Genomic DNA, 16840 nt, shown 5'->3' with positions numbered 1-16840 from the left:
TAAAATAGAGTACAATTAAATGAATTACCTAAGAAACAACGTAACTAGGTTTGGAAAAATATAATTACTAGAAATAAATGTCCGGAACGAGCGAGCAATTTACTCAGAGCAAAAGTAGGTATCATTGCGACACCATGTTTGAATGATACATTAGCGTTCCTTTAGTATGCTAATACAGTTATTCCTTAATTCAGGAATGTCCAGAGTTCCTCCAATCAGAAAGAGAGGAATTAGTCGGGGGAGGCGAGAACTTTATTATTTTTGTAACTAAAAAGGGAAAGATTAACATAATGAGATTACGACCCAATTACGAAGGGTGAAACCCCATATCTGTCCAAAGTGCAGAATACCTTCCGTTGATGACTGGGAGCGGTAAGAGGACTTGTTATTTAGAGGGGGAATAGGAACTACTTCCTCTGAAGATGGCTGCCATGGTGATGATGTTGCTCCTAGTATGGAATGTAGAATTTTATTCTAACTACTAAATGTGTCTAAAATGGCGTTCTAAATTTACATAAGATAGTGGCTAATAGTCTAGACACAAATTAGTATATGGCATCTGTTGTTACAAACCTACGGTATTTTGGTTCAAAGAATTTCTGCAATCAAAATATATAGGAGATATAGCTGAATAGCGTAACGGTTAGAAGCGCCGACTCTCGTCTAGGCGGTAGAGTTTCAACCCTGGCTTTAGGTAGTTGCTTTTTTAGTCTCATCGATGAACTGTGATACAGCTAAACAGTAATGCATGTGGATACCTATAATGCTTCCTATTTTGGGTTGAGCATATTCGGAAATGATAAAGAAATTGCCATTAGCGTATTAAACGATGCTCTTTGTGTAAACAAATCGATCTTAGGCGTTAGAACAATGTTTAAACATTGTTAATTCTCATGCCCGCCATATCAGTAACCGAATGGCGTAACGGTTAGAAGCCTCGACTGTAATCTAGGCGATCGAATTTCAATCATGGCTTGAGGTTGTTGCTTTCTAGCCGCACTGACGAGTTGTGATGCAGCGAAACAGTACTTATGTTGACGACTATATTATAATATATCTTATATTATGCTTCTGACAAAGAGGAAGGAATTGCTGTTTTGTGTCGAAAGCTATCCATATAACACATTTGCTTTTTTCACCTTTGTAGTCATATAGCCAACGGGATACACCCTAGGCAGGTTGAACCGGCTTCCTATGGAGAAAAAAACTGTCAAAGGAATATTTAATTCACAAGCGGTCCTCAGTTGCATGTATATTCCAGTCGGAGAGAGGACGACATGAGATTTAGTTGCAGTTCTTGCAGGGAAGTGTTAACGACCTCCTACATACAGCGCTTGGTATCCTCAAATCATCACCCATTTGGTACTAATAGGGCTCAAAGTTGTTTAATTACGGTGATCTAACGAAAACACTCGACTTTGCCGTAATGTCTATGATCTTGAAGAGGTATGTTTTAGCACCTTTCATCAAGTGGCTTCATGCCTTGTCTGGAACGATTTCCATAAAAATAGAAACAAGCTCTTTTCTGAAAATATGAAGCTATATATTTCATTAATTTTACAAAATTAGTTTAGTCTAACTTGATTAAAGACTAGAATGATTCTAAAACGATCACATGTTCTTCGAAATCCACAGCGAATTAAAAAGAAAAAACTAGAATATTTCTTGATTTTGACAATTTAAGAAATCTTTGAAAAGAGAAGAGGGGGATTTGGGAAGCCAAGTACAGCTGCTGTGTGGGTTCATCGGATCTGAATAGTGAATTACGATTGCAATGGGATCAAAGATCGATGTTGTCCACACATTCAGAAGGTAAATGGATTACGCAAACACCTGGTTCCTACGCAACGACCTATGGTTAGAAATCGATTCCTGGGAAGAAGAAGGAGAAAATGGTTCAAATCCTTACGTAGACGACCGAGGTCACGTTATCAAGCAACAGTTGCCAATCGGCTTCCAAATTACAATTGATGTCCATGAATCAAGATAATCATTCAGATAGTTTGTCAAAGATGAAACTTCAGAATTGAGGCGGGAGTAGGGAGAATCGATATGTACAACGATCACTTTATATGGACGACGGGTTAGGGTTAGTGGATTAAAACAGTTACTTTTGCATTCAATTTGTCATTTTAGAGCAAAGAAACGCTTGGGCAATTAGGTAGAAGTCCAGGATAATCAACAGTCGAGAATTTGTTTGGTTTTGTTTTACAGCATATCAACACTTTTCGGGTTATTTTATGCCGAATACAATAATTTGGGGGGGGGGGATGCTTATGCTTTCAGTTCTTTATGTATTGAAATATTTATCGTGTTTCGTTTTGCTTTTGCAGAGAAAAAAAAATTGGGGGGGGGGCTTTGCAGAACATAATTGAATCTTGAGAAAAAAAAAATCAATATTTGGTATATTTTTAGTCAGAGAATCGGTATCTTTGGACAACATGATCGGGTACCACCATTAAATAAACGGAAAACGGATGTTGAATTGAGGTCATAGAATAATGCAGAGTGTTTCCCAAACGTACCAAAATGTATCGTATGATTTTGGGCGTCCCAATTAAATTCTACCGACTCATATTTTTAACGTGTAAAAGACATTATTCCAGGTTAAAAATATTTAAAGGTTAGAATCATTGAATTCCAACAAGGGTCGTTGATATTGCTCAAAGAAAACAAATTTATAATTTTTTTTTTTTTTTTTTTTGCTACGATGTACAGACCGTTTCGATCATTATTGATCTCATCAGGCAAGAAAAATTGTTTTGGAAAATTAAAAAGTTGAACATTTTTAATTTTAGGAGGAAATATTTTACCATGTCTAATGTGTGGCATGGTTTAACGGTCTATATATTTCTCCATGTAAAGATTGTGCTCGAATATGTTTTTCTCCATAGAATTGTCTGCAAAGGTTGCTACATTCAAAAATACACTGACAACATATTTTTACTGTTTGAAGATTGCTAACAAAGCAGATATGTACCAAACTCATGAGAAAATAAAAGAACATGCGTTTTTAAAAATTGTCGATTGAACTTTAAAAATAAACATACATATGCTCTGAATATCATACAGACAAATGTAGTGTATTTGGCATTGTTGTCTATCCTGCTATCACGAGGAAAACATTACTCTGGGAATATTTACAAGAAAACCATAAAAAGTATATATCTATACTCCTATAAATTTGGGGGATTTTGTGTATCAATATTCATATCAATGTATCAATATTCATATTAAACACATTTTTTCTATTTATTTAAAAAGAAAATACAACTTTATTATAGGTCGTGGAATTTCATTCACTATTAAAAGATCTAGCTAATTTAGATATTCTTTAAAAACATTTATTTCTTATGGGATGATCATCTTTAGTTATCTATTATGTGTAACTAGCAGTTCAGCCCGGCTTTGCTCGGGCCCTATGTACTGTTCATAACAGTGTGTGTATGCGTGCGTGATATATATATATATATATATATATATATAAATTTTGACTCATGACCAAATAACTTACATCTAAACTTACAAGTGTTTAGACCCAAAATTGGCGGATGAGTTTGGTAGAATCTGCAAAGAGCTGCTCTTTCAACTGTGACCTCTTGCCAGTCAAATTTTTGCATAAAACCTCATTCAAAAGCTTGCTGCATGTCTGAATACCTTTTCAAATGTTTAGACCCAGAATTGACTGAATAGTTTATTAGAGACCGTAAAGGTAAAATCTTTTGAACTTTGACCCCTTGGCAGCCAAATTTTCGGCCAAAACCCGATTAAAAAGCTTGCCCTATAATACACTTTATGTAAAATTTAAAATTTTAGAGATACAATTGGCTGAGTAATTGGCTAGAGACCGCAGAGGTCAAATTATTTTTAACTTTGACCATAATTTTGACGCCTTGAAATTTTCTTTTTTGAGCTCAAATCAAATGAAAATATTTGGTCCATGTTCGAGTAACCTACATCTAAAATTTCAAGTGTTTAAACCAAAAATTGGCGGAGGAGTTTGATAGAGTTTTCAAAGGAAAAATCCTTGAACTTTGACCTCTTTACAGCCAAATTTCTGGCCAAAAACTGATAAAGATTTTCCCAAATCTCAATACCCCTTATGTCAAATCTCGAGTCCGTAGACTGAAAATTGACAGAGTAGTTTGGTAGAGGAATGTACACAGACAGGCAATTTCACTTTTATAGACATATAGATTATATTCATGCAGATATTCTACGGGATTTATACTTGCATAAAATTTGCGTAAAACGTTTATAGTAAACACAAACCTCATATATATATATTATATATAAAATTTTGCCAACCAAACTCCTGTCAGTTTTTGGTCTACAGACATGAAACTTAATATGTTGAGTATTCCAACCCATGCGAAACTTTATATTTGGGTTATAGCCGGGGAAAAAAGTTTGAAAATTAAAAGAAATTTAAAAATGGAATATACCAGGCTATTGGTTCATATTTCAATTTTTAGTCTTGCAAAAACATATCTTGTCAAGTCCAAGCATTAACGTCAAAGGAAATAGTAAATCGTAGACTAAACGTTTTGGTTTCGATTCTCGGTGGTGGCGCACGAGTCATTTGTTTTTAACTTTAAAATCATTACTATATATTGGGTCAAATATAATCTATTATGTAAAGCTCACCTGTTTGTATGTATGTATGTATGTATGTATGTATGTTTCTCTAACACTTTCGACAGAGGCGACGGATTTTCAGAGATCGGTATCAGACCACAAATATCGAAAAATTGGCCAAAAACATTAATTCCTTCATCCGCAACTGGGCAGTTTTCTACAAGGAGGGTCGTTTTTTTCGCCGACATTTTTGCAAGTTATTCAAATCTCGCATCAATGATGTCGCATAAAGCCGTTATTTCGATCGCCCGTGACATAACTGCACATCGATGAGACCGTTTGTTTTTCTTCACCTCTTTCCTCTAGCCCGTTACGAGTTCAAACCTGCTTACTATTTTTTTTTTTTGTGCGATCGCAGTTTTCATTTGTTGTTGTTTAACCAACACCCTCTTACACACTTCCACTTTCTTTTTCGCGTTACGGGTTTGAGCCTGCCTGCCCGCTACAACTTTTTTTTTGCTCATCACACACCCGGGAAACGCCCGACACCCAGACTAATCTATAACAAGTTTCACCTTTCTGCTTAAATGTATGTATGTATGTATGTATGCCTACAACTTTCGACAGAGGCGACGGGTTTTCACGAGATTGTTATCGTTTTGAAGCTCGACCCTTCAGACGACAAATATCGACAAATTGGCGAAAAACATTAATTCTTTCACTCTCAGCTGGACACTTTTCTACATGGAGGAGTCGCTTTTTGTCGATATTTTTCAAAGACATACCCTCTTTTCGATTAACTAGCCTTAATTTAAACCTTTGCCACTTCCGGTTTGACGATGGAAGACACGAACTGGATTCGAACTTGGCATACACAGGTTGTCAGTACGCGTCATTAACCACCGAGCCATCGGCACTTCTTTTCTTCCGACGTAGGCACGTCATTCGAGCAATTTGTGATAATGAGCAATCAGGCAACCACTGGTTAAAAAAAAAACAGCAGTCTATTTTTGACTTGTGTGTATATATATATATATATATATATATATACACACTAGTAGGACCCGTTAACCGGCGTTGTCAGGTCGCATCATGCCCCCCTGCGTAAAAAATTAAAGTATGGCTGTTGTTTTTGCCCCACCCCATGTTAGGAACAGCTTTCGGAATGGACACCCAATTTTGTGAATGAGGGTGGGGTTGTCACAAAATTTGCCCAAAATGTAACTTTGATAATCGCTGTCAGGATTTCCACGCGCAAATATTAACGAACAACAAAATTTAGTGGTTTAGTGTCGTTTGGCTCATACGTACTAATCTGGCAGGCAGCGTATGATATTTTTGTTAGCAAAACTGAAGCTGAGGTGGTAAAATACGCTCGAACCCTCTATCACTTAAAAGGAACTAAATTACTGTAATCACCTGTACCTTATGTAAACGACATTTCAGAAAGTGACAGTTTTAAATAAGCAGAAACAAAGAAACAAAAAACAGAACGTTTTCTTCAAATAATAAACAACTATTTATTTTAAACAATATATTCAGAATTTTTAAATTATAAATGATATAAACAGAACACTTTATAATTTGAAACAATGTAAACCTTTTTTACATTTTAATGTTACACAGAATTTTTTTTTATTATGAAAAATATTGTTCGCGGACATACATATATATATATATATATATATATATATATATATATATATATTATACATATGCACACACGCCTAAAAGAAAATTGTGGGAAATTAGGCAAGAACAATTTGTTTTGTGACCTATTTTCGTGTAAAAATAAATACAAAACATTTAATATTATTTATAAGTGTTGAAAGTACAAACAAACATTTTTAATACATATGTACCCAAAAGAAAATACAATCGGGAAAAACAAATTATTTTAGTTCGTGACGCATTTGCGCTCAAAAATAGAAAGTAAACATGTAATAATAGTTATCCGTGCGAGGCACAAGAAAAAAATTAAGCAACCCCTAAAAAATTTCAATAGCAGAGAGTACCCGCGCGAACGAAAAAAAATATCCGCAGTAGATAAGCTTAAACGTAACGTTAAGAGGTAAAGCTGGTGAAAAAAAAAGAAAAAAGCGAACTTACCACATTACAAGCCTCGAAATAATGCCTTTAAAGCGTACGTATAGCGAGGCGTGAATGACTTACACCGATAAGACGCTTAATGTAAACAGAAGCTTATCTTCTGTAAAATTAAACCAACATTTAATTTTTATTGTTCAATGTTTTTAAATTTAAATTATGAAACAAAACATTTAATCATTTCGATAACAATAATCTACTGCAAAATGAAAACAATATTTTATTTTTATTAATCAATGGGTTTAATTTTAAATTATAAAATAAAATAGACAGTTTAAAGGCTTCCAAATCACACAAAATCTGAGTCTCGGCTATAGTAATCGCGTACGCGTTTTTTTTTGTTTTTTTTTTTTTTTTTTCAGTTCTCTTATTTAGCGTATAACGAATTTTGGTCAGTTTTACTTTTAGAAAAAAAAGAAAATGTTTATCTAGCTATTAGAAAAGAAAGCAATCAGCCGTTTTAGACAGTTTAAAGGCTTACAAATCACACAAAAGCCAGGTTGTGACATTAATAATCACGTAATCTGTGGTTTTAAATTTTTTATTCAGCGTATAAAGAAAGAATGCTAGTCAATCATAATTAAAAAAAGAAAAGTTTATCTAGCTTTTAGAAAAGGAAAAAGAAATAATGGCTATCAGCATGTGATGATGTATCAAAGACAGAATGAACGGTGTACGTAAACGCAAAAGATGTAGCACGCTAGGGTAGCTGTATAAGAACAATTAACATGTACGGTATATTTAATGTAAAAATGAAAGCACTCTTAGTTTATGATCATGTTTTGATGTGTTAATATGCTTGTAATTGGGTATTTTATTTAAAACCATTGCTTCTTGTATAGAGGGAAGCCATGTTGGTAAACCTCTGGAGCGTTCGTTTTTTTTTGTAGGAGGATTAACATTCGGGAATAAATGAATAGTCAGTTCTCAGCGAATGAGATTTGAAGAAATGCGTGTTGAGAGAAATCATTAGATTTGGATTTGGGAAATGGAAAGATTATGTTATGTATATAAGTATTTTAGCAAGATAATAAGGATGCAACCCCATATCTGTTCAAAATGTAGAATACCCCCCCCCCGGTGTTGATTGGGAGTGGTAGGATTACTTTTTACTTAGAAGGAAAAATAGCGACTACTTCCACTACAGATGGTTGCGACTGTGATGACGTCGCTACTAGGATGTAATGTAGGCTTTTACTATAACCAATAAATGTGTGTAAGATGACGTTAAAAAATTAAGTAATATAGTGGCTAATAGTCTAGATATAAATCTGTTGGATCAAACAGAGTATACTTTGGTCCAGAGGAGAATTTCTGCAATCAAATTTAATATATACATATTAAAACTTGTTAGTTTATTTTTACAAAGTTTTCTAATGAAACAAGAAATAAAACATGCCAGTCTGTCTAAATTAAAATAGATCCCTTGTTTTTATTTTATTTTTTAGCGGCAACCAGTAGCATGCCTGGTTGCTCGAATGACCTGTCTAAGTCGCACGAAAAGAGAATCAGCAAGAGCAATTGTGCTTTTGTCGTGCCTTAATTTGTTGTACGCAAATCGCAAAAGCGAAGAAAATGGAATCTATATAATTATAAAACTCAGATGACCTTGTAACGGGTGTTGTAAGCCAACACCCGGTTTATGACTTCCGGTTGCGCATGCGTACATAAACCCATAACAGCATAAACAAATAAACACAAACCGCTTGACCGGTTTCGTTCGAACAAATGGAGGTTCTTAGAAAAGCGAATATCTTAAATTTATTGAATAAAAGTCTTCAAGATATGGAAAGCAAACGCAAAATGTGATTACAAATAATACATATAATCATCGACCTGTTTTATATATACGATATATATTATACTAAATAATCAACGCGACAATAAAACGTATTGTTTTACTGTGTACGTTTTCAGCGTCCCAATTTTTTTTTCGCGTTTAAATTATCCAAATAAACTATTAATACTTTCTGCTTTTTTTTCCCACATCGTTCATTTCGGTATTACGTTTAAGTTATTTTAAAGCAATTTTCTTACAAATAAAGCTACTTTAACCCGTTGACAACCATAAGAGCATTTTAAAACAGTGATTTACCCACCCCTTCCTTTTTTTTTAAATTTATTTTCCATTTTTCAATACACCTTTCTTAAAAACATTCATGCATTCTCTTTTGCACTACCAACATAAATAACCCCGAAAATATATTTGTTTTAAATTGCGTTACAATTAATTCAACGCGACAATAAAACGCATTGTTTTACTGTGTACGTTTTCAGCGGCCCAATTGTTTGTTTTTTCGCGTTTAAATTAAAAGATATATCAAAATCTGAAATTAACTTTAAGAATTATGGTATCTGTTCAGTGCGCATTTACCTATAAGTATGGCAGACCACAATGGATGTAAGTTTTTTTTTTCAAAAATAAAAAAATTTATTTCATAGAAATCTATATTCTTTTTTAATTTACTTTCATGGTATTTCATACTTTAAATCACAAGTGTAATGCTCATGCATTAATTCCATAGCTAATATAACATACTGACCCAACGGGTTACGTGTAATCTAGTATTACTTTTAAACCCGTAAAAAGGTTTTATAGAAGCGCAAAATATTTTTTTTATAAAAAAAAAAAAGACATGCTGACATTTTATTTCGAATTGAAAATTCAACGAACAGCGACTTTTAATGTTAATGTTTAGTAATTTTATAGAATACTCCAGTCTTGCAATTTTTTGTTGTTGTTGTTGCTTTTTGGAATTGGAATCGCTGCGTAAAGCAGTTGTAACAGGAAAATGGACTTAAATAAAATTTGTTGAAACAAAAATAAACTAACTACTCTCACACTACTTAATAGTAGTGTCAGAGTAGTTTGTTTATTTTTGTTTCATAAGTTCCGGTGTTTGGAAAATAGTGATTCTAGAAAAGTACCGTAAATACTAGTGAAACAGAATTATGCGCATGTCAAAGCTACACTTAATATCGCTAGAATGAAGTCTATAAAAATAACTAGAATTGTGGGGGAGGTGGTGACAGAAAATAGAAGAATGGTGTAGCAGGGTTTTCGGAAAATCAAAGAATTAAGATTCGCCTTCTTAAAGGTTTCACTAATAAGCTGACATACGTGTAAGGAAGATATTTACATGCTACCCACTTCAACATGATGTGACAAAAGGTCAGAAAGTGGGGATTTCGAGCCAGCTCTCATAAAGTATAAGCAGTCTTGTCTAGCAATAATTGCCTGAGCATTCCGACGTGTATCAAAAGGATTTCAGTTCTTATGTAGTCAATCCTGAATATCAACAACGAATTTAGATTCAATCTTGGAAATGACAAAATTTATGATTTGAAATCTACGAAAAAAAAAAGAATGTAAAAAGGCAAATATTACTGAGTTAAGTTAAGGTTTAATGAATAATAAGACAATGACTTTCAAATTGTAAATTGTTTCGGCATTTTCCAGCACTGATTATGGTTTCTCCTTTAATACTCTTGAACTGAAATCTTTTGTGTGGCCATTCTCTACAATTATTATAAAAGTGTTACATCGTGGATTTCGATACCAGCCGATAATTCCGAGGTGGAATGTTTAATCGAACAACGGATTTAGTAATACAATGGCTTTTATTGTACGAATGGTACAAGTCCAAGTATACATATATGTATATACTTAGTTATATTCTTGTATATACTTAGTTATATTCTTGTATATACTTAGTTATATTCTTGTATATACTTAGTTATATTCTTGTATATACTTAGTTATATTCTTGTATATACTTAGTTATATTCTTGTATATACTTAGTTATATTCTTGTATATACTTAGTTATATTCTTGTAAAAAAGAATTTCAGCAGAGAAGAAAAAAATTTTCAAAATAAGAGCACAATATTTATATTTTACAAAGTTTATATAAGATAAGCCATTGGTACTGTCGATTTCAAACCTGATAATAGGAAACCGTTTTAGGTCGCAATGTCAAGCTCTCGTCAGCCAATCTAGCTCATCTATGTATCCCAGATATTGGGAACTAAAACGGTTCCCTATTATCAAATTTGAAACTGACGACTTATCTAAACTCACACACAATATATAGGTTGGTGGGAAGATCATTTCGCCGACACACACGTGGAGTTCCTTTCGTCTTTATTAAACTCTTCATTTTCAAGCTTTCTTTCAGTCGTCATTTCTAACCATTTGCTAGGCTACATCTTTCCATTATAACAATGAGTAATGTTGCTCAATTTTGAAAATCATTTGCACAAAATCTAAACGAAACCTTAGACACAATCTATGTGTATTTGTTTAGGTTTTTATCTCTAAAGATTACACATTCTGGAAGGAATCTTACAATAAAAAGAGGGCGATGCATTCACAAAAAAATATTTTTCTTAAATGGAGTTATTCAGCAGAGATAGAAACTAAGTTTTAGACTGAGCACTGGATTACGACAAACGCCCCCAATTAAAGCCGTAAACAGACATTTTATCGATTATAATGTTTAAACAGTTATTGAGGGGCGGCGGGGGAGAATAAGTGGATGAAGCTTTGCAAACGTGTTGGTCAAGAGAATTGCGATTGAAGAGTTGATGTTAACTAAAAGGTCAGGGAGGTGACGGTAACCCAGTGGTTAACAACCTCGGTATGCGAAGTTCGAACCCATTTCGTTCTAACACTTTCACTTAGAAACGTTGGCAGCCTTCACGTGGTCCTATCCGTAAGTACCCGATATATTTCTATACAGAATTATTAATAGAAATATATTGGCGAAACAAATGCCAACAAAATCATGGATGATACTCAAGTAAACAGACCAACTACAGAGCAAAGTTGAAACCGGGGACTCAAATCTATGTAAATTTGAGAAAACTTCTTACGAAAGACATTTTCCTCATCATTAAAAGTCGGTTTAAAAAAAATCGAAAAATTTGAAACCTTTATAAAACAACGATTAAATATAATTGGCACCAATTATTCGCCAATTAAACAAATAAGATGTTTTAATAGTATTGGCATTTTTCATGGAAAAAGAAAGAACTCTAGGAATAAAACGAGAGTTGGTGAAATATATATATATATTTTTTAAATTATATTATATATATATATAGTTCAGACTATCACTTTTGTGTCGAAAGAAAAGGTTCAATCGGTATAAACACGAAAATCTCAACAGTTTTGAAAATAATCAGGTAAAAATGAGCGGAATTGGTAAGCGGAGTAGAAAATATGCATTTAAAGGATTGATAGAGCTTCTTTATCGATCATATTCAAAATAGCGATCGATAAAGTTAAAAAAATAGTTCGACACCATCTTAATTTTAGATTCAGAAACTGGCAAAAAAAAAAAAAAAACATTTAGCTAACAAGAAACTAGTGTTACCGCAAAGTTTGGTTTGTTTAAAAGGACAATTAACCAATTTTGTTTTAGGGGAGAGTTAATGTTGCAAGATGATAAACCACTTGTAAATAATAGATTCACAGGATTTCGGTGCGCAGGGAGTCAATCTCGGAAGTGTTGGAAACATTTTACGATTTGGAAGACATTTTTTTTTCAATTTTTATTTGAAGAGGGAGGGGAGACCTATATATTTTTTTAAAATCCTAACCTAATCATCTGAATGGACCTGTGGCGTAACGGAAAAAAGTGTTAATAATTCTAAGTGACAATCTTCTAGAAATTAAAGGTTCAATTTTTAGTGCGAGCGATACTAATACAATTACGAATTACTAAATGTCATTGCTGACGGAACGAAAACAGTCTACTCTTGTGTATTAAATAAAAGGTTTAGTTCCAAATTCCGTACAGATTATAATTCGACGGGATACACCTGAAGAATGTCAGAGGTTATATTGTTGTGGAAGATAATATCCAAGAGAAAAACAATGGCCAGAATAATCCAAATACCCAAACGGAAAGACAATTTCCTACCGACTTATAATTTTAAAGTACGAAAACTACTAGTAACATTTATTATCTCTAAATTTGTTATTGTAACTTTCACTTAGACAAAGAAGAGTAAATGCAAATACCAGTCGATTTTGTTTGTACATGATCGCTAATTAAAGAAAAACAGTTTTATCATGGTCGACTACTTTGGATAGTTTTATACCCTCATAAAAACGAAATATCGACAAAATCCTATATTGAAGCAAATTTTAAACATTTTCAGAATTCAAAACTGTACAGGTCAGTAAAAACGTAAATTATTTGTTGTATATTATTTTTTTTCTTTATTTTTTTTTTATTTTCTGTATTGTTAACAATACACGATTACCAAACGTTCAGGAATTTTATATTCCATGTCTAGTTTGACAGTAGTTACAATTTTTCCTTTTAATAAAATGATTATATAAAATATTTGCAAGGAATGCACATTTAAATTCGTATGAAGTCAGTTTCTAGCAATAAAGAATACCGAGCCAGTCCCGGAAATTTCTGAAGCAGTTCACGATTTGAAAGAATTTTTCAGAGGAATTTTTTTCTAACGTGATTTTCTTTTGTGTTAACCGTTACTCTTAGCATGCTTAATGTCGTCTGCTCTTAGATTAATTATTGCAGCTTTCAAATTGTGAACTAATTTTTTCAGCAATTTCTGGGAATGATTCAGGCACAGTACAACACACTGATTTCATAAGAACTAGAATCTTCTGGATGGCCATTCCTTAAAAGTAGCGCGTCAAATAATTAAAGGCACTGCGCTTTTTATGAATAAGTATCCTTAGATTGGCAATAGTGACGTAAGCAATTTCGACCAAGAACGAAGAAATCAAGTTCCGACATTTACCGAAATATATGACACGAGTGAAACACCAACAAAGCAAATGAATAAAAATAAAATAAATAGTAATAAAACAAATGTTATCAAAAGCAAGCTAAGTTATTCTTCTACCTAGCTGGATAAGTTTTGTGATTTAACTTCTTTTAAAATGATCTTTTTACTTAAAAATGAAGATGTGTAAAGCCTATAGAGTTATAAAAAAAAAAAAAAAAAAAAAGTCGTGGTCTTATTCGAATCATGGTCGAGCCCCGATTATCACTCAAAAGTCGAAAATCTCTACTTATATATAAAAGACATTGTATGTGTATGTATCGTTCCTTATTAGCTCCGAAATGGTTGGGCAAATGTTTTCTTAAATTTTCCACAAATCTACTTTATGTGTCTGGAAGTGTTTTTAAATGTTTTGTATGGAAATATGATTAAAGAAGGAACAGCCCAATTTTGGCCAAAGTTAACACCCTTATATAGCCTTACAGATGTGTATTTAAGTTTTATCACTGCACAAGCAGAATGGATCGCATATAACAATCAACAGTAGGTTATTTGATAACATAAGTGCGTTCAGAATGAATGTTTCTGTGTAGAGCCCAATGATACTTGATTTTTGCATCTTAAACTTTAATTCACACCATTATATAAAATAATTTTATAAAATCAACAGTAGTTTCTCTACAGTGCAATATAGACTACAATGTACCAAATCACTACAGAGAGATATGTAAAGCGTTCTCCCGGTGTACCGCGGCGAGTCATCGGCTAAAGCCGGCGATCAATCGGTTAAAAAAAGAAAAAAAGATTTCACAGATTTCGATGGCAATAAAACTACTGGAAGTGTGGAACATTTCTTGATCCTCATACAATCCCGGGCAACCTTGGGTCATCCATGCTAGTTAGAATATTACATGGTATGTGTTGACTATTCTAAAAGAAAAAAAAATCACCAAGAAATTCACTGTTACTCGTCGGATGACTATTTATTTCAGACTTTACGTAACTCTTTAGATATCTTGATTTTTTTTATTTTCTTGCAACTTTTTTTTTTTTTTTTTTTTGCAACTTTTAGAAAGTTTTGGATACCTTTCATTTACTAAAATACTTGGGTTAACATGAAAACAAAAAAAGTTGTATTGTGTAAGTGCCGAAACTGCATTACAGAATACACTACAAACTCACTACAAGAGAAATAAATTTTCCGTTAAATAACTTATTTGCAAAAAAAAAAAAAAAAAAAAAAAAAAAATACATTGAGTTTGTTCGGTTAAGCTCGTTAACGTTCAACAATCTTGCAAGTTCCTGGTGAAATTCAGAATTGATGCATCTACTGCAATTTTCTTGGGTACCTATTTCTAAAAAAAGGTGGAAGTGCACTGGGGGACCACCCGAAGACGATCAATGCACGGTTGCCGCACTGGTTGTTCAATCTGCAAAGGGTGTTTATTCCGAAAGCCGTTCTTAACATGGGGAGGTTGGGGGTGTTTATTCCGAAAGGCATTTTCTCATTTTCAACCTCCTCGTAATCAACTTTTTAAAGGTAAATCTTCGGGTGGTCTCCCAGTGCACTTTCACCCTAAAAAATTCCGAATCTTTGTGTAAGGCTTTGGCAAGACAACTTTGTGTAAGGAATTTCTTTGGCAAAACAACTCGCTGATACAAATAACGAGAACATTCAAAGCCAATAAGTAAATTCTGGTGCTTATTAAGATTGGCACTTAAGGTGGGAATTAAAAGTTAAGAAAATACAGAAAAGTATTATAATGTACGTAGTCGTTATAGAACGAAGATTTCATATTTTCCAAATTACGTAAATCGATCAAAAAAAAAAAAAAATTTACAATCTTTTAGCGCTTTTACTACTAAACTGCATTGAACGTAACGCTGATCTTTCACCTTTTGACTTCGATTTCAGTTGTCCTCCTTTTTTATGTCATCGGATTTTAAAATGACCGACGAAAACACTTCTGACTAAGCGAGTCGTAAGACTTAGTTTTCTTGAATAAAAATGAAAACTTGTTGATCAAATTATATGATTTTGGGAATATTTCATCTTCGTTCCGTGATTGGTACGTACATCATACAGACTTTTCTTTATTTTATTTTAATTGCCGCCATGTGCCAATCTGAATAAGCACCAAAAATTTAAATCCCCGAAGAAAATAAATGGATATACTTACCCAGGGTCGTTTAAAGTGCATGTTTTCATATTTGTCCTCGCCACTGTAGACATAGGAAAGTGAAGAAATATCGGGTGGGAAACGTTTATCAACATATAGTTCTTCTAATAAGAGTCTAGAGAAAAGTGTTGGTGAACTTTCAGGATCGGTTTCCTCCTGCCATGCGAATTTAACTTCTCGCTCGAAGCGCCGACGGCGGCGACCAAGAAATTCGGATTTTATTACCGCAAAACTCGGTTCATGGGCTTCACTTGACGGGTGGTTTTCTTGCGGGCTTGCGGTCTCTTCTGTTGGATTGGCTACTATCGACGCGGTCTGGCCTGGGGTCACGTTAATTTCAGGGGAGAGCTCGGGTGATGCCGGCTTTTGAGCCACAGTCAAGTGGGGTAGGTTGTCTGCCATTCTGGTATGTATGAAGACGAAGAAGTCTATCAACACAAAGTTAAGTAACTATATGAATCTACTAAAGAATTCATGGGTAAAGAATGTTTAAAGTTCTGCTTTACTAAGTAAGATTTAAATGATTTTAATAGATAAAGGGTGAAATTAAGACGAATTCGGTTCTGAAAAGACGGTCCAAGCGCAAAATGTGTTTAAATTTCGTGCGAATATTTATTTTGGGTTTATCGAAAACAAAACTAAAAACAGTCAGATAGACAATAAAAACGGTTTCGAATCTATAGATTGGCAGGGGCATAGATGCAGTTTTGAAAAAAATGTTTTCAAGACCTGACTTACAAATTGCCTAATTCTATCAAGGAACTAAAACAAAATCTAACACATTCATTTCTTTATTGCAAATCGAACTGTTTATTTCTTTTCTTGTTTTTTTTTTTTTTTTTTTTTTTACAGTAATTTCACAATTCTTCATAAAGATTTTATTGCACGAGTTTTTTTTTAAATTTTTATTTATCTTTTTAAGCGAGAAATCTATGGTTCTTTTATGGACAGAAATTATTCCAAATTCTTGGGTGAAAATTTTTTCGCTTTTGCAAGGTGGAATAGCATACCACATAAAAAAAGAACGATTATAAAACAAATCTTACTTGGCCATTAAAGATAATCACGCATTTGACATGCTATTTTACACGCATTATATATATATATATATATATATATATATATATATATATATATATATATATATATAAACGTAGGAATGCTCGATCAAAAACAGATAACTATTCAAAGTTTAGTTATTTAAAACT

The 16840-nt window shown here is 33.2% G+C and overlaps 1 protein-coding gene across 3 annotated transcripts in view; it reads right to left on the bottom strand.

Annotated features, from left to right (window-relative positions):
* The window catches only part of LOC145295992 (uncharacterized), a 111202-nt gene extending 94656 nt beyond the window's left edge, over positions 1 to 16546 (bottom strand). The window contains exon 1 of one of the 3 annotated variants that reach the window (XM_080141961.1): positions 15633 to 16546. In XM_080141961.1, the coding sequence (XP_079998087.1) occupies positions 15633 to 16034 (402 nt within the window). In that variant the 5' untranslated portion in view covers positions 16035 to 16546. The remainder of the gene's footprint in view (positions 1 to 15632) is intronic. The other 2 variants (XM_080141960.1, XM_080141962.1) reach the window with 2 other exon arrangements.
* Between the last annotated feature and the right edge of the window lie 294 nt (positions 16547 to 16840).

The sequence above is a fragment of the Euprymna scolopes genome, chromosome 16 (genome assembly GCF_053919585.1).
Source record: "Euprymna scolopes isolate OS-2025 chromosome 16, ASM5391958v1, whole genome shotgun sequence".
Classification (NCBI taxonomy): domain Eukaryota; kingdom Metazoa; phylum Mollusca; class Cephalopoda; order Sepiida; family Sepiolidae; genus Euprymna; species Euprymna scolopes.
This window is presented reverse-complemented; position numbering and strand designations above follow the sequence as displayed.